This window comes from Drosophila yakuba, chromosome 3L (genome assembly GCF_016746365.2).
Source record: "Drosophila yakuba strain Tai18E2 chromosome 3L, Prin_Dyak_Tai18E2_2.1, whole genome shotgun sequence".
NCBI classification, from domain to species: Eukaryota; Metazoa; Arthropoda; class Insecta; order Diptera; family Drosophilidae; genus Drosophila; species Drosophila yakuba.
Window position 1 is genome coordinate 14,050,868 of NC_052529.2, and position 20,177 is coordinate 14,071,044.

General features: G+C 40.9%; 2 protein-coding genes across 11 annotated transcripts in view; one reads left to right on the plus strand and one right to left on the minus strand.

The window, feature by feature from the left end:
• The window catches only part of LOC6534046 (whirlin), a 31,608-nt gene that overhangs the window by 1,548 nt on the left and 9,883 nt on the right, over positions 1-20,177 (minus strand). For 2 of the 10 annotated variants that reach the window (XM_039374557.2, XM_039374554.2), the window contains exons 2-12: positions 17,354-18,191; positions 17,152-17,290; positions 15,841-15,971; positions 13,469-13,767; positions 12,554-12,874; positions 12,319-12,490; positions 12,109-12,219; positions 12,019-12,048; positions 9,236-9,307; positions 3,540-3,545; positions 2,297-2,377 (exon numbers count right to left, since the gene is read on the minus strand). In XM_039374557.2, coding sequence (XP_039230491.1) covers positions 2,297-2,377; positions 3,540-3,545; positions 9,236-9,307; positions 12,019-12,048; positions 12,109-12,219; positions 12,319-12,490; positions 12,554-12,874; positions 13,469-13,767; positions 15,841-15,971; positions 17,152-17,290; positions 17,354-18,178 — 2,187 coding nt within the window. In that variant the 5' untranslated portion in view covers positions 18,179-18,191. Of the gene's footprint in view, positions 1-2,296; positions 2,378-3,539; positions 3,546-9,235; positions 9,308-9,991; positions 10,281-10,667; positions 10,763-12,018; positions 12,049-12,108; positions 12,220-12,318; positions 12,491-12,553; positions 12,875-13,468; positions 13,768-15,840; positions 15,972-17,151; positions 17,291-17,353; positions 18,192-20,177 lie in introns of all 10 variants that reach the window. The other 8 variants (XM_039374559.2, XM_039374555.2, XM_039374560.2 and 5 more) reach the window with 5 other exon arrangements.
• On the plus strand, positions 4,818-9,029 carry LOC6534045. The gene is made up of 2 exons (XM_002094695.4): positions 4,818-4,950; positions 8,628-9,029. Exon 2 carries the CDS (start codon positions 8,644-8,646, stop codon positions 8,878-8,880), a length of 237 nt encoding a protein of 78 aa, XP_002094731.1. The 5' UTR covers positions 4,818-4,950; positions 8,628-8,643; the 3' UTR covers positions 8,881-9,029.

A 20,177-nucleotide genomic window follows, 5' to 3' on the forward strand; every position in this document is an offset into this window, starting at 1 on the left:
TAGATTTCTTGGTAGACTGTATTTTGGTTGCGTGTGTTATATGGTTAGAATATATATATTTAAAGATCTTGATTGCAGACGCTTTGGAAAGTGTTTGCTGTTTGCTTTGGTACTCGCTCACTTTCAAACATACAGATAGAAGTTTAATTGAATAAAGTATGACATTTGACTATACGGTGGGTTAAATTGAGTGGTGGGGTTGTTTTCGGGTCGGTGGATGGGTGGTTACGGTGGGTCAGCATATGCCAAAGCGTGCTTCAGACTGAGATAGGAAATGGTGACAGTCAGAGATTGTGGATATCGATTGGCATCCGAAGTGAACTGAACTGAATTGAACTGAACTAAACTGAGCTGAGCTGAGCCAAACCGACTTGCTTTGAATTGCAGAGTTTTCATCTATTTTTCCTCTTTGCTTGCGATTTTTTTGGTTACCTTTAACCATATTGGATTATCCGTCGATGTAAGCTTGATTGCTTGATTGGCTTGGCAGTGGTTTTTTCAGTTTGTCACTGCAGAGTGCAGTTTGCCTTTAATCGGAAATCGAAGGCACAAAATGGTAAGTATACTAAAAACACATGAAGTAGTCTTTCTTCTTTGTATGGAAATTATTGAATAATTTGGTTATATACCTTTTTCGGAATACGAGCTCATGAAATTTAAATCATTTTTTAGCGAACATCGAACAAATTTATTCATTAATTAAAAAATAAGAGTTAGAGTTATCAAACTTGGAACAAACTTTTCCACATTTTCCAACTCTCCATACAAATTGGCAATCGTAGACAACTTCACACATTTTTCGTGCCGAAAGGACCTTGATAATCAACACTTAACTCGTACCATTCTGTTTTGAACACTATAGGCACGAAATGATGGATGTGATTGAGTCAATGAAGACTAATCGGCTTTCCACCTAAATAGAATCTTAATCAAAGCCGAGGTCAAAGTGCAATTATGAGTATGCGAGTGCTGTGTGCGTTTCTGTGGAATTTGTCTGTGTGGCTGGGTTGTGGTTGTGTTTGTCATTGAGTTGGTGCAGTTTAAGGCTATGCAACTATACAGTAATTATACAATCTATTTATAAAAGCTAATATTTAGATTTGGCAACTAGGACACTTAGATTTCGGTAGCTAGACTAAGTCGGACTAGGTGGGACCAAATGTAGCGCTAACTAAAACTGGAACTTCAACTTACGAGTATATTACAGGACTAAGAGCTGCCAACTACAACTAGGATTTGGGTGCGTGTGTGTTATTGTGTGTGTGGGTGTGTGTGTTTGGGGGGAGCAGCAGCTAAAACAAAGGCCAACATAAATCGGGATTTACACTAATTACAGGGCAAATGAAAAGGAATGGTAAGAACACTACAAATCGAATGTGTGAGTGGTGAATTATTGGTGAATCATGGCTGGCGGTGAACCAAGACCAATTAATTTGATGCTGAACGGATATTGATATTTGATATTTGCGTGTGTTTAGAAATCGGGGTGACTCATGCGTAAATGTGCAAATGTATTTTTCAAGCTTTTCTTTTTTTTTTGCTTTGGTTTTTTAGCTTTCTTTTTAGTTTTTACTTTTGTTCGTTTTTTGTCTTGAAGGCTTGACCTTTTGCCTTTAAATGCATTGTTGGCTTTTTAGTCTTGTGTCTTGTTTAGCTTTTGTTTTAAGATACTTACATTGACAATTACTTTACAAAAAGATACTAAGGAAATCTATATGAAAAGTTTTCGAGTGCGCCACGAAAAAGAACATAAAATAAGTCGAAACGAAATGAAACAAAATGGAAAATAATATTGTTTAACTTGTGGGTCAAGCAAAATTTGATTTGGAATGAGAGCACAAAACTAAATTACACTTCCTACGAATACAACACAAAATGCTGGATATGCAACCGAATTCAATAAAAATCAATCAATTAATTTTGTTATTTTAATGGCACTTGCAGTGGCTTTCGTTGCAATGCACATTCAAAAACGGTTAAGTTATTTAAGTTAGTTGTTAATAGAGAGAGACAGAGTTACAGAGAGATAGAGAGAGAGATAGAGAGCGAGTGAGAGAGTGATAGCAACAATACTAAGTAGTTCAGGCTAAATTGAATGCAACGAGATGCAAATTGAAAGGTCTGTTCCAAAAGAAAAACAAAATGCAGACTGTGAGAACATTTCGCAGACAAAAATGAATCCACTCAACTTGCGAACACAATTTCTATTTTGTGGTTGCTGGTGTCGTTTTATTATTAGGTATTTTGGTTTGTTTTCGTTTTGATAACGTTTAACGAAAAATACATTGGCACTTACTAGAGGTCGTCCCCAATACCATGATTTGACACGTTGTGTTAAACCACCCAAATGTGAACGCAGTCCATCTAAGTAGCCGCCCTGAAATGCACACAAATGAACAAACAAGAACAATTTCGGGAAGTACGGGACAAGAGGTCACGGAAATCTCAGGAACTCAAAAACGATCTAAATTCAATGGATATCTGATGGTGGCATAACAAAAGTGGTGAGGGCGCCGGGTGAAATGAGAAACTCGAGTGAAAATCAGGGGGGGGAAAAATCAGTGTGCTAGGTTTTTAAAGAGAGAAAGAAATAGGAGGATTTTGTGGGTCTTTTTTGTGGGGTTCCTAGGTTATAGTTTGTATTACGCTAGTCAAGCTACTTTGAGTTTATTACTGGATAAGAAGTAGAATAATACGGGAGGTTATATGTTATTGTTTTTAACTGAACCATAACTACTTAGATTTACTATTGGAATCGAATACCTAATGTCTTAACCATGATATGGGTTTGATTATGTTTCTAAGTCAAATTTTTTTTACAATTGCTACTGCAGTTATAGTTAATATTACATTTTTAAATATATTTCTAGAGGAGCTACTTTACTAATACAAAAGTGTTGTTTTTATTTATAAATACTAAAGAACTTTCTAAATTTTGTCGATAGCTCTGTGCGACCAATGTTGCTTATCAACATGTTGATAAGCCAGCTTGGCTACATATGCTGCTGGCTGCGCTGAAATGTGGCGTACACTTCAAAAGCATACTTTTAGGCTTCCATTTGAATTTCCTTTGCACAAGTGAGCAATCACGGATTAATCTATGTCTACGCCTACAGAAACGCGTTCAATTGCTAATTAGCTTTGGTTATATCAAAACTTTGTGAGGTAATCCTCTCAAAAGCTCCGTTGCATGGGGCTGCAATACGCCCACGTTCACGTTCCCACCTCTTGCATTTGGAAAATTATGCACACGAATCACCAGCGGCGAAATTAGTTAGAGAAATGGCTTAAAACAGAGTAGCGGGCTAAATATTTACAAGAGGTTTTGTTGCATTTTCTTTGGTTACGCTTGCTTCCTTATTGGTTTTTCCATTGTTAAGTATGTACGTAGTATGTATGTATATTTATTTAGTGTTTATATGTGTGGTGTATGTGTTTTGTGTGTTTTGGCATTTTGTTGTGTGTGAGTGTCGAAAAGATAGTTTCGGAAAGTGCTGAAAGTGTAACAAACGGCGAATGCAGCAAAACAACGAGCTTACCTGTTCCTGTTCGCCATTAATGCGATTTGCAGTCCATTGCGCATACGCAGCGTGTAACGGGGGCGAAAAAAGAAGATGGAAAGCCGAAAAAAAGAGGAAAATTAATTATCGCCGCTTAGTTGCTAATGAGCTTCATCTCTTTTCAATGCCAAATGCAAACGCCCCACAGTCAGTCGGCAGAAATGACAAATTTTCCGTTTACGTCATGTCATGTTCGAGCAAAACAAAAAAGCCAATTGGTAAATACTAGAGAAACCGAAAAAAGAAATATCACTGGCCGTTGAAAACCGAAAACGCAGCACAGCTGCAGTGTATGGCAGCTGCAGTATCCCACAGATACACGTTATTTATTTGTCACTCTAGTTTGAGCATTGCGTAAATCGCACTCTTACACTCGCACCTACAGCGTGTATGTACATAAATCTTGGCGATATAATTGCAGTATAATTTTTAGTCATAAATATTGACAATCTTTGTTTATCAAATCGGTTGCCATTGTTTCTGTCGTCGCTGTGGGTAATTTTTACATTACTAGGCCATAAAAAGTAACTGGGAAAACGTTCAGTGGCAAAACGTCAAAGAAAGCAAAACTTAACGCAACAATAAAAACCCCAAGAAGGAAAATATGTATGCATATGCCAAGCCAACTCAAAAATGCTCTAGCCAAGTCAAATGCTTGCAGTATAATGAGTGTCAAAATTTCAAATGTTGTTAAGTTGTAACGCAATAAAATTAATAAAGGAACCATATGCTATAATATAGCTATATAATATAATAAAAATTCACGTATTTTGACTTAAAGTTATAATACCCGTGAATTACTAGTACTACAAGTTTTGCTTTCTGAATTAACATTTCAAAATATATGAGTGTTAATTTAATTATTGATTGTCTGTATAATTAAAATACAGTTTTATAATTAGCAAGTTTATTCTAATAAATAACTGAGTTGTTTTGAGGAAACAACCATCATCAAATAATTGCCACAGAACTTTGTTATACAAGTTGTGGCTTCTTGACTTGAGAAGTTGCAGAAGTTTAACTATTTTTAGCTGTTCACAAGGTCTCTTGAGGCTTTGGTCAAACGCTCTGCCATCTGCCCACGACTCTGGCCAAAAAAGAGTAACTCTGCTGCTGCTGCTGCGGCTGGCTGGGCATCGTCAACTTGGTTGGCTTTTGGCAGCAGCAGCCGCAGCAGCAACAACAGCAGCAACATGAGCAACTACAGCCGGGCAGCAGCAGCAGCTTCAACTGAAACTATGGACTCAGCCGCAGCTCTACCTTCAGAGAAGTCTGCAGTTTCAGTCGCGCGTCGTCGCTTCGAGCGTGAGGTTGAAATCCCAGTCATCAGAGGGTGGAATATACATATACGTTAACACCGATTTGTGCGGCCAACAAGCAGCAGCTAAAAGTGCGTATTACGAGGCTTAAATTGGTCGGGAAACAAGTTGCCAGTGGAGTTGACAAATCTCGCGTTTCGTTACATTTCGCGCTCTGTTTGCTGCCAAATTGTTGCATAAATACTAATAATAATGGTAGCAGAAGTTTGGTCTGGCTCTTCTGTGGTTGGTTATATCATCACAATACGTACATATCTGGGGCCTTTTGGCAGGCGAAACTGTTTTATTGCTTTGAGTTTTGCATTCAATTAACTTCTATTTCTCACCTTTTTCGACTCAGCTAATTTCCTTTGTTACTGATTTTTTAATTGCCAGAATGAAGTTGAGACGCAGTCAGAAAGCAGTTTCGCCTGATTTGTTGTCTTTCTTTTTTGCAATTAAATTGCCACACGGAAATGGGGGGATTCTAGGTGGTAAGACTACGAAATAGTTGCTAAACATTTCGACCCAGAAAAACCATCGACTGTCAGCTGGCTGTAGGGAAAGCCAAAATGGTTGGGTAGAAATGTGCAAAAACACAGAACCAACGAGCGAAAGGCTTTTAATGGCTTTTTAGACAGCCTTTTAGAGTCGGGCCTAAGGGCACTGACAACTGACTCAAGTAATTTCCATTACAAAAAGCATAAATACGTATACCCCTTTTCCGAGGAGAAACCTAATGGAGATTGCTGCAATAAAACACTGCTCCGGATGTTCACAAAGAGACCACTCTTCAAGAGTTCATCAAAATTGGTTTTGGTTTTGATTAACCCATCGATTCTAGCCCACTTTGACCCACTTCTCATCACCGCCGATCGTCGAATTCAGAGCCGGAGATTTGATAAATTATTCCAAGACATTCGGTCAGCTGTCAGCTGCTTTGTAGGTCAATGAGCTAGCCCAAAATGTGAACACAATTATTCATATCCAGTGTCACAACACAGAACTCAACTCTGATCTCAGGCATGTCTGACTTCATCATTGGCATAACAATAGTGTGAATTAGACAACAATTTAAATGTTCGCCTTTTGTTTGACTTAAGAAAAAGTTAACGAAAAAAGGTTCCGACTGCAAGAACGAGAAAAATTTCACCAGAACCAAAGGAACAACTCCAACTTCAACTTTTTTTTTTTTCATACCGGGAACCACAACTTTCACAGAAGAGAAAGAGAATTTTCCACACAATAATGAAAACTTTCAGTCAATTGCCTGATGTCAGCCCATTTAACTGTATTTTCCCTACGCACATCATTTTCGGGCAATTTTGATCCCAATTTGTTCAATCATTTTTCTTCTTTTTTTATTTGCGTCTTTTGGTAAGCTGCTCAGGGCAAGCATTTCAAAATCAATCAAATTTATGACTTTGCAAACTTTTGCAGCGAAGATTTGTTGTCGTATTTGATGATGTTTTTTTAGCCATAGCTATTGCCATGTAGTAGCTCATTTTTGTAACTCGCATCGAAAAGCTGGCAATCATCATTCAAAGCACATGCCATTGACCTCGTTGTTCACTCGGAGTCTGGGGTATTTGGGGAACTTTGGGAGGGGTACGGGGATAGAGATGGGGATGGGGGCACCTCTTTGTCATTAAATACGATGGAGAGGAGGGTGGGGGCGATCGCAGTTCGACACTGGTTGGTCAACCAATTCGATGGAGTTTCCGAACGCGATTCAGTAGTAAAGCTGGATTTCATTAATGCCATTGCAAGGTCAAACAAATTATGGTTTTTTAAATTCAAATAGTTTTGGAGCTCGCAAAACTGTCAACTGTCAAAAGATATCGAATTCAATTAATGAAAATGTCGCAAGGCGGCGAATATTTCGGTTATTGCTATTAGTCATTTACCAATTTGGATTTGTACACCTTGCTTTTGCAAGCAAAGTCGATATCAGTTTTAATAGCTTAAATGTTAATTTTTTAAAACATAGCTCATATTAAACCTAAACTCGATTTCTTAAAAATGCTTCCCCAGGCTAAGGAAAATTTTTAAAGAGCATTTAAAAGGTAGCATAATTAGCTAGCACCCGGGGAGCCCAGTCAAGTATAATTAATAATGTCAAAAGATGACGGGCTGTCCGGATTGCTAAAACAACATAATGGAAAGACGTAAAAGAGTTTTGTCATAACGGTTAATCAAGATTCAAGACTTCGCACCTCCCTCTTCCCCCCACCCCCTCGTCACAATTAAGGTTCTCATTATGATGGGTAAGAGGTAAGAGTGTGTTCTCTATTGACAGACATGTCTTCAAACTGACAGTTTACCAACTGGGCTCAATCTCATAATTATATTTGACACCCATTGAATTTGTAGACCGGATTTGGGTTTGTTTTTGTTTCTGTTTTGATGTTCAGTCAGCTTCTGACTGGTTTTCGCTACGCATCCAAATGGTTTATTTACACTATAAACAACAACTTCTTCTTCTTCTTTGCCTCTACTTGCTTTTGGGTCGAAAACTTGCAGCTACAACAATTTACTTTCCATTTACGTCTCTTGCTCTTGACAAAGTTTTGTACCTTATTTAGTACATTTCTCTAATGACCCACTTCGAGCTTTTGGTCTTGGCCGTTGCTCTGGCCCCAAACTCCCCATCCCCCCCCAACTCCCCACCTCGATTTCGAACCCCGGAGTCCGTCGATTCCCTGTAATTTCGAAAAAGTGAGTGTCCCATAAGCCAGACAAGCGACATCCAACAAAAAGTTGTTTGTCAGTTGTAGTTGAAATCAAACTGGTTACTCAGCTGCTGGCTGCCGTCTGGCTTTGAGTCCGTCCTCTAGTCATCCAGTCCGCCAGTCCATTGGCCACCGTTCATCGGTCGGTCAAGCCGGCCCAAATGGTGTCAGCTGTGTAAACAGGGCTAAGCAAGCGGATCGCAAGCCGTTTAGCTACTCATTTCCCCGCTGCCTCACACAGCCATCGAAATCAATTTCTTGCGAACCGAAATCCAAAATCCTGCCCTGAACTTGACTGTCTGCATGTGATACGGTTGAACGCCTTTTGCGGAAATTATTGCAATTTTCTTGTCTTGTCTTCTAGCCAAACACACATAGCACCGTACATTGGGGTTTTGGCGGTGGTTTTACTTTCACTTTTGCCGCACTTACTCAACAAGTAGTGGGGGGAAGCTCGGTGAAGTTTGCTCACAGGGGAAACATTCATCAAAAGATTGAGGAGCTCGTCTGCTCGCTCTAACTCAAATAAGAAGTTAAGTGCATAAGTGAAGTTAGCTGCACATAAAAATACTTTTTTATTACCACGCAGTTCTAGCTAGCGAAGTTTTAACAGCGTTGTCTTTGCAATCACATTCTTGAATCTTTTGAAAGTGTTCGAGTTACTCTCCTCCAAATATAAATTTAAAACAATTTTTACTACAAAGTTTAATGTTATAAAAGTTATACTTAATATTGAAAGGAACTTCTTCTTAGTATAAATATCAAATATTAAAGTGTTAAGACGCTGATCTGTAAACTTTAATGACGTTGAGCTTAGCTATGATTTATTAACTTGTAATAATACTCTTCAATTTATCAGCATAATCTGTTAGTTAAATTGAATTTACAGGGGGAACTAAAAAAGCCCTTCCCTCTATTTACTTTCCCTGACTTTTCCCAACGAGTGCAACGTCAAACCCTCAAACAAAGTCCACTCCACACTGATTGCAACTTTGCCAAAGACCAACAAATCATTTAAACAAATCAAACATCAACAGGCGACTGGCGAACAACATGGAGTCCTATTTGACGGAGATCAAACAGTTGCGCATACCACGCCCGAAATTCGAGCCCAACAGTTGCCATCAGCAGCACCATCATGCGGTGACAGCCGGCGGTGCCACGCCCATCCAGCCGCCCCCGCCCCTGCACCACCGTCAGTGGCGACACTTTGTGCGACCCTTTACGCCGCCACGCGATTACCATCTGCCCATGGTGGCCGAGGGCTCCTCCATGCACGACAAGATGTGAGAAGCACCCACACCCACTGGCTGGGCACACATAGCCCACATAATATACGATACCTACTTAGGATAGTGCTTAAGTCTAGATGTTAGCTTAGTTAACATACGATAGATACAGATACAAATACAGTTGCATATACAAAGAATTAAAGTATACAAAAATGGAGTTTTTTATAAGGCGGGTTTTTAAATAAGTGTGCTGATCATGATAGGAAAATTCATGGCATGAGCAAATGGATTATTTGAGAGTGTTATTTGGAACTATGTGGTTAATCTGTGGCTCTACCATTTATAAAGTATTATATTTAATCCCCAGAGATATCAGATCCTACGACAAAATCGCGATCGTCTCGCTTACTCACCGCATCTGGTTCGTATTCCGGTAAAAGGGTTTCGCTGCCCCGGCGAGTTCTGTGCTCATCACAGCCGTATTCCTAAGCCGGGATAAAAGAATTTACAAGATACATTTTTCAGCGGCTTATGGCACTGGTTTGGCACTGGTCTAAATGCGACTTATTGCGACAGTATTACAACACTCAATAGCCAATTGGACAACATTTAATAAGGAAGTACAACATAACCGGAAACAGAGACAAAAACGCAAACATCAACCACATTGAGCAGTTGGACAAACATGGAAAAAGATTCAAACGTATAAAAAAAACGACAATAGACGTTACACACAACGAGTGACAAAGATACAAAAAGTAGTTAGACAGAGAGAGAGATAAAACCACTAAAGATACAAAATAAGATAAAACATATACAACAGACAGACGAGAGCTGGAGATCTCGAAACTCGGCGATGTTACCAGCCGAATGTCAATTTTTTTTTAATTAAAGCTTAGAAAAACTTAAAATACAGCATATTGACCAGGTATAGATTTCGGTGCCAAAAAATATATTTAGAAAATAAAGAGGAAACTTTCTCAGAAGACTCATTAAGTAATTTCCGTCAAAGAGCCTAAATACGAATGTTTCTTTGAGAGATCTTAAGTTTTCAGCATAGAACAGCTTGCGGAACAGTGAACGTAGACTTTAAGTGGTGGCAATATATATACGAGTATATAACTTTTTCAGCTTGCTACCCTAGACACGCGACTCGCTTCGGTCCTGACCTGTTGCTGATTGTGTTTGGTCTGCTTGAATTTCAATTGAGTTGGTCCCAACGGATGGTGATGATGACGACCACCGGATCCCACGTTGCCGCCGATTCCGCCCAGATGACCCAATGAGGCATGGTGGGGTGGATAGTGTTGCTGCTGCTGTTGTTGCTGTGGTTGTTGTTGTGGAGGCGACAATGATGATGAGGACTGGTTGCTGGCTGTCTGATAATGTGATGCTGGCTGTGAGCGATGCAGTATGGGTCCCGCCGACATGGGCCGATGGGGCAACTGTAGTGCGGGTCTAGCGTATACATATACACAGGTCAGTTAACTGTTTCGATGGGAATTAGTGGGTGGTTCGGGGTCAGTGTTGGGAAATCCCTAGATAGCACTGTCTACCTATATAACTTCTTTCTTAATAAGAAAGGGTATATTATTTATTGAATTTACACAATGATAGTTCCTAACAAGTTATAACTCCGAATTATAATGAAAGCGTTTTAAGTTCTATAAGCTGTTGTTAGCAAGTTAAGAGTTCTGAGTTCTTTACCTATCACCTGCACACTATGCTAATGTTGGATAAGCCTTTGTGAATCTTTGGAAACTACTACTACCCTTACTAACACTGTTTGGAAAGGAATCTTTTGGGAAATGGGATTACATGGATTAAAGGTAAGTGGCTAGGTACCGTTTGTGTATATCCGTTACTGTCATGCCCAGGCCCGAGTCCGACGAAGGACTCCGTCCGGTGGCGGCTATTATTTCCAAATCGTCGGCTGTTACCTGTTGGCGAGCGGAACGGAATGGTACGGAATGGAACGAAACGAACGATTTGGTTTGCATACGATTTGCGAGTGAGACAGTGACAGCGGAAAGGTTTGACAGTGAGTGAGAGAGTGAGAGGGGCTCTAATCTAGGCTTTCGTAGAATTCTACCGAGCATAGACAGAGACAGACAGATGAAGAGAGAGCGAGACAGAGATAGCGTCTAATGTAGAGCGACAAAGATAGAGTGATTGGGAGTGCATTCGTACTTCGATTCGGTAGTTAGATTGATTGGTATTTTATATTGGTGCTGATTCGTGGTGACTGTTGTGGTTTCTTGGTTATCCATTTTAGGTGCATTTTTAACGTGGGATTACATGAGATCAATTTGATATTATACAATAATTTTTTTACTTATTTAGTGTACTAAGTCTAAGGATTACTATTAGGCTGAGCTTTGTCATACCCCATTATCAAAGCATCTAATTCTTTTGTGTTCCGTATGTACAACGACAGTTTGGCTCATTGCGAGTCAACTGCACTTTTGCAAATAGTTTAATTTCATTGGATTTCCGATTTGACTTGGTTTTGGCTTAAATTACATAATTTTACAAACGGTCCTCTTCTTATTGCTATAAATATGCAGAAACTTCGCCACTACAATGTAGAGTAAAGTTGTATGTATATGTGTCTATTGTATGGAAAAATTGACATTCGATTTGATTGTTTCTGTTTTGAAATGCAATTTTACTTGCAAAGGGCCGAATCAGATGTAAGCGAGTTTCTGAAAGCTTTCTCGAAAGTAAATAAAAGAAAATTACATGCAATTTTTGGGAAATGAAAGAAGCAATAACTGGTTTAGAGTTGGGTGGCTATAGAAAGTATCAAGTGTATCTCGTTCAACAATTAAACTACAAGTTTTGTTTTGATTTTCTTTTGTCGAGTGTTATTTGTATTTTTTCTACAGTTGGAACAAATAAGTTAAAGTAAAAGTTACAAACATACAGTGACAACAATTATCAACGACAACAGCAAGAAGAGAAAGATATACTAAACAATAAACACTTTGTGTAAGATATATAGTATAGTATAGGTAGTAGAGTAGATATATAGACGAATAGTAGACAGTAGACCGGTTGAACAGTAGTCAAAGTATAGTTAGAGTTTATTTGGCTGAACATGCGTAGTGTGTATTTTTGGGATTTAGAAGTGTCTCCCTCTTAACTAAGTATATATTGTGTCTGTGTCGTAGAATAAATCTTCTAAAAAGCTTACCGGCAAATCACGGGCGGGGTCTCCCTTACGCTGTAAAAGATTATGAAGTTTACAATGGAGTTAATGGGGTATAGAGATTATTGGGCTTACCCTATGCCTATCCACGCTATAAGGATCGCGTTCTCTGCGATATACGAGCTCATCGTATCGCGTGCGATCCTCGGGGAAAACCAGTTCCCGTATTTCCGTCACTAGCGTGTGCTGAAATGGATGATAATTGATATATACATATTAGTTTCATCTAACTAAAATGCTTTTATTTTTCTATTCCCTGACTTAGTTTAGGGTTTAAACACTCACCTTTTCGTACGTATCTAACATCTCTAACAAGACGGCAACAAAGGCATCTATGGTCATTGCTTTCGCACTATATTCCGCAATATAGTAGGAAAGGCTTGCAAAGTGATGACGGGGCAGCAGAGAGCGCGCCTTCTCCTCCACCATGGTCGCAATTTGACCTTTTCGGCGTGCTCTGTAAGTTCAAAGTTATATCTTATAGAATTGAATGCACATTATTAGATCTCTCTAAACGCACCGTGTGCCCGTTGGACTGTAGGCGTCCCAGGGCTCCATCTCGATGGAGGTGCAGGAGTGGGGCACCTTGCCCACGTCACGTATCACCAGCGACATGCGCTTGTGGTACTTCAACTGACCCACCGCCTCGTCGTGCGTCACATCGAGAAAGGACTGCCCGTTGACCTCGAGGATCTCGTCGCCAATCATCAGTCCGGATCGATCCGCCACGCTGTCCTTATCCACGCCCGTGACAAAGATCCCCAGGCCGTACTCCACGCCGCCACGGATCATCAGCCCCAGAGACTGACCCGGCTCGATCAGCAGCTCCACACGACGTATTCTAATGGTTATGGAATGTTAAGATGTTAACTAAGAGCTACATTCTTTTGGAATAAAAGAGCGCATTTTCAAAGTTATAGCCTATATTCCTTATGACGAGTTTATTAAATTATATAGTTTACCGGTTTCTAAACGTTTGAGAATTTGTTAACATGTAATACAGTAGTAGCTTTTATTTCAAGATCATGAATCTAATCTAATAGTACTGAATCCTAAATATTATGAATATTTCGAACAAGTTATAGAATATTATTCTATAAGTTAAGTTTTTCGATCTTTAGGTAGAATAAAATTCATGGTTTCAACTTAGCTTGCTGCTTTAATCATCATTTTAAAAAGGTCTTCTTCATTTTAGATATTTACGATCAGGATCATGAATCTAATCTAATAGTACTGAATCCCAAATATTATGAATATCTCGAACAAGCCATAGAATATTATCCTGAGCTTAAATTCTTCGATCTTTAGGTAGTATAAAAGGAAATTGTTTCAGCTCAGCTTGAGGCTTTAATTCTCTTTTTAAAAATGTCTTCTTTTTTTTTAGATATTTACGACTTATAAATGTTTATTACTTTGTACTTATGTATATACTCACCGATCCCTTCGCTCGCTGCGCCTGCCCCCGTACTCCATGGGCGGGGAGGCGGGTCGTCCGTGGCGGTCCATCCAGGAGCAGGTCTGGCGGAAGGGCAGACCCGCCCCGGAGGCCGCCGCCGCCGCTGCTGCCGCTGCCGCCGCCTGGTTCTGTGGGTGCAGGGGGGGAGCCATCGACGCGTACATGGGATCGCGGGAGGGCGGACCGAAGCCGTGGAGCGGGGCGGTCGAGTTCAGAGTGGGCGGCGCACGGACCGTCATACTGATTTGACGTGACGATTTCAATATCTGCACACATCTCTGCGTTAAGAAAAAATGTGGCAATAGAAGAGACACAAAAAAGAGAGGACAGATGCGAGCAGAAAGGAACGAACCAACAAGAGAAGAAAGAGAGAGAGAGAGAGAGTGGGAAAATGGAGCAAAAATACTAAATGAAAATGAACAAAATTATATGGAAATTTCGCCAATTGCTTGGACAAAAACGTGTACGTATCGTGCTGCCGGAATATTCCGATATTATTAATTAACTTTTACTGTGGGCGTGTTCGTTACTGGAAATGCCACCCCAAAAATACGCCTGACTTTCATTTTGTCGGCGGGCTTTTGCGGTCCGATTTTGTTGTCCGTTCTCCGTGAAGCTTGCCACAATTTGCTGTCATTATTTTAATTGTTTCTGACCAAAAAACTAATGTGAGAACGTGCAAAGTTGTGTTGGTCCATGGCGAAAGGGGGCTATGGTGCGGGTGCTTTGTGCAAATTGGTCTGTGAATCCTCACAGGTGTTGTCTGCCTTCCAGTTTCGGTTAAAGTCCTAATTTCTCGGTTTGTGGTGGGCTTTTCTCCCAGTTGCACTTATTTTTAATAAATGTATAAGGATTATATCAAACTGAAGTGCTGCATCAGAAGCATTTGTGGTTGGGTCCTTTGACATCCAGCCAGGATGTAAATAAGTTGTGAAATGATTTTTAGCTTTATTTTCTAATTTAAAAAGGATATGTGGCAGCTTTTGGAATCTTAAATTTATAAAATGCGAGCTCTCTACCATATTTGCAGAAATGTCAGTCCTTTCAGTCGGTCAACAGAAACTACCAACTAAAAGTGTGTAAATAAAGAGCAATAAACCAATGTAAAATATACTTAAAAAATTCTGATACAAATGCGACTAATCTATTGCCAATTTTTTCTCAGTGTATATTTGTATTAGTGTATTATTGATTTTATTTTCATGGTTTTTCTCAAATATATGTTCGTATTTGGTTTAGTAATATTCATACAAAACTGTATCGTGTGCATAAAGATTTATATACTTGTAGAGGAAACAACTACAAAAATCGCTCAAAGCAGACAGCAATCGATACGAGGAATGGGGTATATATATATAATATATATCTATTTGTATTTATATTTATGTTTGGTGGTTGTGTGGGTTCCCAAACAAGTTCTGTCGAAATCGGTTAAAGTTTAAATTGCTCAAAAGCGTGAGAAATGGCACAGCATGTGCCAATCTAGTGCCAAAACCTAAGCCTTCGTCCCTTCAGCCATCTACGTAGTAATATGTTTGAGAATGAATTATATTGACTATCATAACGTGTCACATAAAATATTCCACAATAAATTGACTTTCGTTCGAAGGCAGCTGCCACCATCGTAGGGAAAGCCGAGGAAAGCCTTTTCTTTTGGTTACTCTGTCAAGTGTCGACCATAAAAGACGATGGTGGCCTACTGAATACAGTTTACTCGTTGTACGTCCATACAAATACATATACTATATGTAATATATTTGTGCATATAGGGGTATGCCTGATGGATAGAACCCCATTATGGACAACTATTAAGGGCCAGCGATTGACAAACTGAGGCTGCCGATAGATACCAGAACGGCCTGGCTAGAAAATCGCATTAAAAATCAATAAGGCGTACAATAAAATTAGATACTTTTTGATGGAAGAAAAATTTGACATGGCTGTCAGGGTCGAACGAAAGGCAGAACTGAGGAGCAGCAAGAAATTCACAAAAGTGGATAAAGTTCGTGCCTCTGCAAGGAATTTCATTTATTTCTGCCTTTTTACTTGCAATTTCAGCTGGTGAATTGCACTCGTATATCAGATGTTGATTGGATACCTTCAAGGTATGGTTAAAGTTTAAACAATATTATTTATTTCTTTATTCATAGAACATTTTATCAAGGGCAAATACCGTTCAATGAAGCTTAATATTTCAGGTTTCAGTGGTATTTCAACCCACCCTAAATTGCTGTATGCTTTAATCGATTTTGATCTAAGTATAAACAACATTAGCTACTACAAAATATTTAATAAAGATCAAAAGAGATATAAATATTTATGCGAGCGTAAATATTTTGTGGGATGCTCACCTTCAGCGCCTCCTCGTGATTGATTGAGGTGAAGGGGGTGCCATTCACCTCTAGGATTGTATCACCGGGTCGCAATCCAGCGCGCTCGGCCACCGAATTTTCCTCGATGCGTGAGATGTAGACGCCTAAGCCTGGAAAAACAATAAAATGAGTGGGGTCGGCGAGAGGGGAAATCAATTAGCCCGCCCGCTCACACACTCAATTTTTAATATAAAGCCCCCTCACCCCTACCCCCCTTTCGAGCACCAACCGAAATTACCCAGGCCCCATTCTTGCATGGTCCTCTGTGTTTTTCAATTTTTCAATTTTTGTTCGTTGTTTTTCATTAAGCTCAGCCATTTTGCAGTGGGGATTGAGGAGTGGAGTGCGGCAGCCATTTTATGTTTAATTTATAAAACACTTGTGTGACTGTGTGTGTACTTCTGTGTATGTGTGTCCGTCCGTATATGCGAGTGTGAGTGTGCACAATGGCGACGAGGTAAAGAGTGGAAGAACTGAAAAGAGAAGCCTGCATACGGGGGCCAACTTAAATAGATTTTTATCGATTTTAAAGCCGTCCGCATATTGCAAACTAAAAATAAATTCAACGGCAGGAAATGGGAATGAAGGCAGGATGAGTTGAAGGGAAACGGGCGAAGGAAAGTGGGCAGGAAGAGCTGGTTAGCCAAAAAGGTAGTCAGGTGCAAAATGCACTTGGAAATGTCAAAGCTGCTGGCGGTTTATCACACACAAACATCCATGCCAATACACGTGGTTACTCAAACGGGGAAGGATGGTTAGACGGAGAAACGGACGGACGGACAGACGAACGGACGGACACACGGCTCCGTGAGACCCGGACAATAAAACGAAATTGAAAACTAAATTGCACGTAAGAGCTTCCTATGCGACAAGGTATGGGTAACACGGAGAAGCCATCACCCAAAACCGACTGGGCGTAACATGGTATCAAACACCAAGGGGCGTGGCAGCAGTCAAATTGAATGGGTAGAGAAAAGTCGGGGAAATTTCAGCTGCGAAGGCTTTGCCGACAAATCGGAGGGCTTAACACAGCTTATGGTTTCTATTTTACTATTGGCCAATAACACGAGATTAAGAAGCATATTATGTTTAAAATGCTCGGTGTTTGCCAAACAATAAACTTATTTCAATGGCCTGGTTTCTTAAATCACGTATACGCCAGGATGACCCTCCCAGATAAATGGCTAAATTAAATTCGCTTTAAGAACCTTCTGGTAGGAAATTCTGCTGTGTTTGCAGTGAAGTTTTCTTTAAAGCCTTGTATGTATTAAAAATATATTAAGAGCTCACCTGAGTCTTTGCCTCCTTTAACGCAAATGCCGAAACCATGATCGATTTGCTGGTCGCGCGACATGGAAACGGTTCGCGTTGTAAGTTCATGGATATTCGGGACACTGCGATCCCTTTCCCGCTCCCGATCCCGATAAATCTGGAAATAAGAAGACATTCCACTTAGAAGACTCATTTAATTTAATTAAATATTAATACACACCTGGTGGGTGGTGGAGGGCGGACTGCTGGCGGGGCTCCGCCTGCCGGTGCGATCCCGATCCCGCGTGCCGCCGTTGCTGTAGTGGTAGCTACTCGTAGGAACTGATGACGACTGGGTGGCGCCGAACATGCGGAGCACCTGCTCCGGCGAGATGGGCCGCTTCTTATTACCATTGCTGCTCGCATGCTGGCCCATCGATCGCCCACTGGCCGCCGTCGAGGTGGGCAGGGTGCCCGCCGTGCCGGCGGCCATGTGGCTGGCGGGTGAGGAGCTGAGATAGGCGCTGCCACGCCCCGGCAACGAGCCGCCCTTGGTGGGCACGCCCGCCGAGTTGAAGTAGTAGTGCGGCGAGTGGGGGCGCTCGACGATCGTGTATGAGGTGCCCGGCGGGGAGTAATACAATCCGGAACGACCGCCAGCACCGCGCAGCGAACTGGTGCTGTTGCCAACGCGCGAACCGACCGCCGCCCCCGCCGCCGACGATCCAACGTAGGGTCCGCTGCCCGGCGGCGGACTAATCATGCCAAAGGCCATGCCAATGTCCTCCGCCTCGAAGCTGCTCGGTCCCGGCGCTCCACTACTGCGCAGGTGGTGACCACTGAGCCCGGCCGATCCGCCCGTCGGCACACTGGACGACGACTGCGTACCGCCCATCGAGGGCCCAAGGCCAAAGCCGGCGGCTGCCGCTGCGGTCGCATTGTATCCGTACGGTCGGGCACTCCATCGCGAGGGTCCAAGATCACAGAGTTCGGCATAGTCGTTGCCAGCTGCGCTCATTGTCAGGGGGTCGCCGTCGTATGGAATGCCACTGCCCCCAAGGCGCATTACACTGCTGGAGCTGAAATGGAATGGTTGTTGTTAATGAAAGGAATAAATATTGGGTAAAAAATGTATAGGAAAATATTCAGTCAAGTAGAATTTATCCTCCACGATACAAGTTGAACTCTCGACCATGTTTTAAAACCTCCGGATCCATCAATAATTGTCTCTCGGATCTCTTAAAAGTGTGAAATGGTCGCTTATTCAACATTTTTCAAAAGGCCTAATCGACCCTGGCTGTCATACCAGGTACTAACCGCCCGAAATTGGGTTAAAACACCCCCTCCGCTCTGCTCCACCTTTCAATCTGCAATCCCGCGAACAACTTTTGTTTGCGTACGCAGGCCGCTAAGCCGCCGCTCAGACTGAGCGCCACATTCAGTGCAAACAATGGCTTAATCTCCAGAGTCATATGGTGTACTGCTGCCCCTCATCCTTGCTCCACCAGCCATGCAAACACATTCACACACACAAACACACACCACACACACGGACACATTCATTTGCGCACACTGCGAAATCAATGGGAACTTATGCCCCGTGCTTCATTATTTATGTGCCAACTTTGGTTGGCAAAACAAAAACAGGTTAGCACAAAGGCAGCCGGAGCTCTATGTGCCACACTCCCGATGGCGGGACTCCTGGCCCAAACCATCCTTACACACTTACACGTCGTCCTGATGAGGGAAAGAGGGCACCTCGCTACTCATAAATAGTTGAAAATTGCCGTGCTCACACATTGCCACTCACTTAGCCGTGCTAAGTTACGGAAATGCCGGGCACACGATAGCCATTCTACGGTTCAGGACATAACATATTTGAAATTTTACAGTATTAAACAAAAATGCATATTTCACATGGAGATGGATCACATCTTTTGGGATTCAATAATTATTAAACATTAGTCGAGTCTAAGCAGTCATGAGTACTACAGTTTCTAACAAAGTTTCTAATACAAATAATCCAATAACTTTAAGTTTTATAAATATTGTATGATGATGTTTGTCAAAAACACACTTAATCTTAGGTCTAAATGTAACATGTCAACTCAAATAAAGTGCAATGTATTCAATAAAAATCCGGAATTAACTTGATTTAAATTATTTAATGATTCCAAACTAGATTGAATATCAAACGACAATCAAATGTAAATTTATAAGGTATTATAAAGAACTCAAATAAAGTGATATTTATTTAAAAAAAAACTGGAAGTAATTTGATTTAAATTATTAAACGATTCCAAACTAGCTCTATGATTGAATATCGAATGGCAATCAAAGGCAAGTTCCTTAACTTTCGATCAGCCCATCGAATTTAATTAAAAAACTTCCCCATCGATTATGCCAATAAAAGTTGTATCAAAGCCATAAACGAAACGCTGTCGATTAATCGAGTGTAAATAGCAAATAAGTTTCGAGTACTCAAATACTGCATAGTGCATGTGTGAGTTTATTTTTTTTTTTTATTGCATTTGAGTTGTAAAGCTGAGTGTATGTGTGTGTGTGTTAGTGGGGAGAGAGAGTGAGAGAGATGGAGAGAGGAGAGGTGTGGAAAGGTAAAGTGCACTTTTAGCTAAGCGCTGAAGAACAAAGCGCCGGCCAATTTGGTTTGACGCTTAAGCGCACTTAGCGGTCGACCATTGGCAAACACAAACACGAACACCAACACAGGACACACTAAACACGCACACATGCTTAATTCAGTCAGCAGCACACACACACACACACCCACACAAACACACACACAGAGACACCTACGTAATGGCTGGCAATTGTGCTTACGTCTAACAAGCGGCCAATAATGTCCTTTTTGATTTACCGATACACATTTGCATTTCTTTCTGCCGCACAACAAATTGGCAAGCAGACGCCATTACAAATGAGGCTAACAAATACAAGCGCAGAAATGGAAAACATATGTGTGAGTTCCAATGTATTTGGTATAAATATCAATAAGAAGCATCAGCAGAAGCTTCCCTATATTATATAGATATGACAATAAATTT

What these genes read in the sequence shown, in the direction of transcription:
- LOC6534045 (XM_002094695.4), top strand. Translation starts at nt 8,644, where the DNA reads ATGGAGTCCTATTTGACGGAGATCAAACAGTTGCGCATACCACGCCCG.